Below are 6000 nucleotides of genomic sequence, written 5' to 3' on the forward strand. Positions count from 1 at the left end.
TACAACTTACGCAGATCAATTTTTTCATTAATGAATATTTAGGAGTTGATTAAATGGGTAATCAATTCAAATTACTAGAGAATATTATCCTTGGATGAAACAATCTGTTTGGGGGATCAACTTCATCAGTAAAACTACTTTTGTGCTTTAAGCATCACATAAACTCGAGAAATTTACCATCAATCATAGCCTGCAATTGAAGTTGTTCACGACCAACTGCTAGATCGTACATGGTTTAAGAAGAATGTTACATATGGAGAGACTCTTTCAAAATCTTCTGCAACCCGATCAGCTTCCGTTAACTCTTCATTCCGATAAAAATATAGTCTAACTTTCCGCAAATTGTTGGCCTTCTTCAACAATACTGTTAGAAACATAAGAGTATCATAACCTTTATAGTTTCGAAGATCTAAAGATATACCTGGACCAAAAATCTTAACCTCTTGAGGTGATGGAAGTTGCATCTCTGGAGCGAGACTTTTATTAGTTTCAATTCGTTATCATCCCCAGAATTTGTCTTCATAATGAGAGACTCTATGTTAGGAGATATCTCAAGTAAGTGTGATATTACATTGATGGAGTCTCTCAAAAGCCATGTCGGGATGTTCAAACAAGTAAGGTTACGAAACTCAAGTAGATTTTCTAATAATGACGGAGCTTCTGAGAGTAACATGATGACTAAAGGTGATAACGTCAGTACTTCCACATTATGAAAAGCTCTAAGTAACTTAACAATTTGTGGTAAATATAATTTTCTCTTCTCATCATCAATATTTGGTGCTTCACACACAAAAGTATTTGTTTTTTCGGCGAAACTGAAGTCAATATTAGCATTGACTAATGTGCTAAAACTCCCTATATCAAAGTATTTCCACTTGAGACTATAACACTGATATGATATGAGATTTGGAGCATATAACTTGATCGATTCAGCGGCTCCGCCATAAATTTTCAAATGCTTAAGTTGAAGACCACAAATATCAAGGATGTTGTCACCAAACTCACAGTGTTTTAAGGACAATAATTCAAGAAGTGGACAACTCGAGAACATACTGTTAAGGGCATCAGTCTCACCTTCAAGAGAATCTAGAACAAGTTTCTTGAGCTTAGGTAAATATATTGATCCATCTTGTATACAAAGTTTAGGATCATCAGATGTTTCTAACTCAAATGTCTCCAATGATTCGCAGATCACGGATTGAAATTCAAGAGACCTTTGAATTTTTGAATGATATGAATAATAAGTATGAAATGTAGGATAAAGAAATCTGAATGACAAGAGATTAGAAGCATTTATGTTTATAGTACATATTTGTTGGTAGTATGGGGAGTCGTCTTCAGGGGGTTCTTCGGGGTCGTCTTCAGGGGGTTCTTCGGGGTCGTCTTCGGGGACAATGTAGTCGTCTTCGGGGTCGTCTTCGGGGTTGTCTTTGGGGACAATGTATTGACAACTAGACATTTTTAAATGCTTAAGATGGGGAGAAGATATCTCAAGGTTGGTTTGATTGAATATGCATCTATCAAATGACAATGACTCAAGAACATGACAATTCAACAAGATCTTCTTAATATCATCATCTCCATCTAGCCGAAATCCATCAAGACTAAGTTTCTCTAGCCTAGGTAAACTTATTGAATTGGGTATGTCAAGCTTTGGAAAATTATAATGACTATACTCATATTTCAACTTTACTATCCTCAATGATTTCGAAGTGAATATGGTATCAAAAGGTAATTGACCTCTGAAATTTTCAAGATTTAATACTTCAAGGTTGTTGGTTTCAATAAATTTAAGAAGATGACCTCGAAGTTTAAAAGAAAAGTCACAACTTAAACAAAAAAATGAAATAGGACAAGGATCGTCAAGATGATTTAAAACGTTATCAACAAAACGATTAAACTTAATTTCATCACGAATATATGTGATTCGGAAATTTAGACGTGGAAGAGATTTCCAAACATACCTCCATCTTTTAGATAAAAAACAAGTCTTGATGGCTTCTCTCAACTCAATAAAAGAGAGGAAACGATGAATAATGTCTAGTGGTAACTCACTAATCCTGTCTTCTCCATCTTCTACTTTTTTTTCTTCTTCTTCTTCTTCTACTTTGTCCCACCATAACATCTTATTATTTTAGGAGCTACTACGAATTAATTAGTACTAGGGTTCCTCCTCAGGATTTATATAGAAGCAGCAAAACCCTAACTTGTTGATCAAGTTAAATCCTAAAATCTTGCCTTAAAAAGTGATAACGAAATCAGATTCTATTCTCGTACAAAATCTTTGTGACATTTAGCAACGCTTACCGATGGTTGGGGGCGTTCTCAAAAAGCAAAAAAGCAAATAATGTAGTTGGGCTTTAGGCCATTGTCATGTTGGGCTAGGCCCGGTTCTTGTTTTAGTTTGAGTGGGCAGTTATTGAGCGTATCACATCTTTGATGTATCAATGCCAAATGTAACGACATACGTAGATCGTAGTCGACTTCCAAAAAAAAAAAAAAAAAAAAAACTGGAGGCGCCTATAGAACTTTATTTCTTGGGGCTCCGTGACTTCTTTTATCTACTACCCCCATCGAACATAGTCTAAGCATTTTTTGGAGTTGTGGCGTCCATCCCATTTTGGCCCAAAGTACATTGTCTAGATGGTTACTATCCATGGATCAGCAAACCATTAAAACCATACAGGGTTAATCCAATATGATCGGAACCCGTATCATGGATTAGCCGGCTTCCACTTGGATTATATGATCGAAGAGAAAGAAAAACTCCCAGAATTGGTACAAGATAAAATGTATTAGAACAAATTGTAGAAGTTCAAAATTTCATTCAATCAAACCAATTCTGTTTTTTGCTACTTTCTCATTTTTCTCTACATTCTTCTAACATCAGTTTAGGTTATACAAAAAAAACAAATGCATGTACCCACCCCACTACCATCTCCTTCTTTACACCCACAAAGGTCCATAGTTTTACCTTGCCAGTTGCTCCTTCATGAAACCAACAAAAAAGAGACAAAATCTCATGGAAAAAGCAACATTCATCATCTAACTATCTATGTATCTGTTTTAGTAGCTACCATTCACTCAAAAAAAGATCATAAATCAACCCCTTGCCAGCCTCTACTTGATGGTGATGTAGCGATTTGTTCCGTGTTTGGCCCAGTGATCCTTGAGATCAAGTGGCACCGAAATATCGTAGCCTTCTGCAGATAGTCGACTGAGTAGTTTTTGGAAAGCAAGTCCACTCATCTTTCTTCCGCCAAGTCGAGTGTGTCTTTTGTTAGGAATTCCAGGCAAAGGGTACATAGACAAAGTAGTTGTGCAGCAAGCAGATTGCCAACCCCCTTGCCCCCATTTATAGCATTGGCGAGCTATACCTGTGCACGAGCAAACTGCTGGCGACATGAATAAATCGTTAAAGTTAATCTCAAAAACGCCACGGTTGTTACCTTCAGATCCATTCTTTTGACCTCCATCTTCGCCCATGTACTGCTCAGACGGTTTGGCAACTGTTACCCGACATTTCAAATCCTTACCTCGTTTTCTACTCTTCTTTGGATTTGATGCATTTTTTGATGAGACTGCCTGGAATTCTTTTGGTCGCCTACCTCTGCTAGGTTTGATAGGTTCAGGGCCGGAGGATAATGGAATCCCTTCACGAATATCTGTGTCTGTTGAAGTGTAAGGAGCTTCATCAGAATATTGCATTAGCTGAGGATGCTGTATGTGCTTGGTTCCACGGGGGATTCCAGATCCTGGTTGATATGTGCTAGCACTATTACCACTGACATTAGAGTTCTCTTGATACTCGAGAGCTGCCAAAACACTGTCCCGTTGCATTAATGCATTATTTCTCTCGGACAAGGCAGCATCTCGCTGATGGATTGCCATATCTCGCTCAGCCAAAGCTACCCTTTTCTCACAGAGTGCCAGATTTCGTTCTTCAATTGCAGTGTCCCTTTCAGCAAGGATGCTCATGAATTTCATAGTCAAGGCATGTTGATCCTTCATCAGTTGCGGAGGAATCATCCACTGAACCAATCAAGATAGTAAGAGGGAACATCAACAGAAGTAGTGATTAAGGAGGAATACGATTGCACGGTGAGACTCGAATCAAGAATTTTGTGAAGTTAATGAATAATTCTTCTTGATTCAGCACATGTGTTCACGCAACAGAAAATTATAATAAAAAAAATGACAACAGAAAAACACTTTCTTCGAAAAATCAGAAGTATTGTGAACCCTTGAGGGATCTGACGAGGGTAAGCTCTCTGATCTTCGAGTTCTAGGTATAAAGAGGGGTAAAGAGGAAGAGAGAGAGAGAGAGAGAGAGAGAGAGAGAGAGAGAGAAAGAGAGAGAGAATGAGAGAGGGAGAGAGAGAGAATGAGGGAGGATGAGAGAGGAAGAGAAAGAGAATGAGAGAGAGATGAGTCTCTACCTGGCATCCATGGGAGAGAGGCAGGTACGGGAGAGGAGAAAAAATAGGGTTTTTTACTTTTATAGAGGGAGAAAGATAGTTAGAGTTTCTTTTGTCAAAAAGGCCAATAAGGGTATAAAGGTCAAAATTTCCATTCAGATCCTATAATTCAGATTAAAAAACATCAAATTTTTTAAAAAATTTAGCCAATTCAGATTCAGCTAATTCAGTTCAGCCAATTCAGATTCAGCCAATTCAGATTCACACATAAATAAAAAAACAAACAACACCTGAGTCTGGAGTTAGCTGAATAGCATTACCGTTTATGGTTGCATCCTTTACGGCTGTAATATTATCATAATCCGTTCTTTGGAAGTCGTCGTCGAAGAAATGAAAGAAAGGATTTTGAGCCGTTGATTTCGCCGCGAAAATCAGTACGGCTAGTAGAATAGAAGCGAAGAAATTTGAAGATAAACTCATTTGTTGAACCAAGGGAGAGGGGAGAAACATGAAAGAGAGAAGTAAAAGGATGAGTTATTGTTTTGTCAGACTATATAGATCAGAGCTTAGAGAGATAGAAGTTGACTGATCCGGTGGAGAAGAGTATGGGTCCGTTCGATTAGTGTGTAGTCTCTGAATATAAACCGTTGGATGGTCTTGAAGACTTCAAAAATGTATTTTATTGCCCTCTTGGTACATGTGAGCTGTGTCAGATTTGTTTTTAGTGCTCTTCTTTTTTTTTCTTTCCTTTTCTTTTGTAGAAAACAGAGTGCAATTGTTTTTCCAGAATAAACAAGATAATTGGTTAAGGAAGACTACTTTCTTTATCTTCTTTCCAAAATCTACGTCATCTTTTGTTATTGATTGTTCTCTGTTCTTCTTAAAAAAAATTATTAAAATGTCATCTCCACCGGCGTTAGCGAAGAGAGATATGTTGCGTCCGTAGGGAGGAGCGGTAAACCTTGTTGCAATAAAGTGGGGTCCTAAAGAAATGAATATCAAAACAGTTGAATGATCCAAATATGTAAAGCAAGGAAACAATTATTGAAATGCCAGACACAAATATACTACCCTAAAAGATTCACAATACAAAATGAGAAATCACTATCAATCAATTAAAAACTATTAGTTATAATGTTTTCATATTGATGGTTGCAATTTGAAAACGACAACATCTTGTGTTTTTTATTTTGGTAAACTACATCATACTACTTGAGTAACAATTTAAAGCTATAATATAACATAATAATATATTAATATAATATTAATATAATAATAATATATTAATACAATAGTATATTAATATAATATTAATATTATAATAATATTATATTAATACAATAGTATATTAATATAATATTAATATAATAATAATATATTAATACAATAGTATATTAATATAATATTAATATTATAATAATACAATATAATATAATATAATATAATATAATATAATAATAATAATAATAATAATAATATAATATAATATAATATAATAATAATGTAATATAATATAATATAATATTGTAATATAATAATAAGATAATATTATAATAATAGTATTATTATTATTTATCTAATT

General features: G+C 35.2%; 1 protein-coding gene across 1 annotated transcript; it reads right to left on the reverse strand.

Moving 5' to 3' along the window:
* Positions 1–2798: 2798 nt before the first annotated feature.
* Positions 2799–4468, reverse strand: LOC147537071 (protein BASIC PENTACYSTEINE6-like). Its single transcript, XM_086642547.1, has one exon. It carries the CDS (start codon positions 4027–4029, stop codon positions 3121–3123), a length of 909 nt encoding a protein of 302 aa, XP_086498673.1. The 5' UTR covers positions 4030–4468; the 3' UTR covers positions 2799–3120.
* Between the last annotated feature and the right edge of the window lie 1532 nt (positions 4469–6000).

The sequence above is a fragment of the Eschscholzia californica genome, unplaced genomic scaffold, assembly GCF_041429995.1.
Source record: "Eschscholzia californica isolate CP2 unplaced genomic scaffold, dmEscCali1.0.p SCAF_5, whole genome shotgun sequence".
NCBI lineage: Eukaryota > Viridiplantae > Streptophyta > Magnoliopsida > Ranunculales > Papaveraceae > Eschscholzia > Eschscholzia californica.

What these genes read in the sequence shown, in the direction of transcription:
- LOC147537071 (XM_086642547.1), bottom strand. Translation starts at nt 4,029, where the DNA reads ATGATTCCTCCGCAACTGATGAAGGATCAACATGCCTTGACTATGAAA.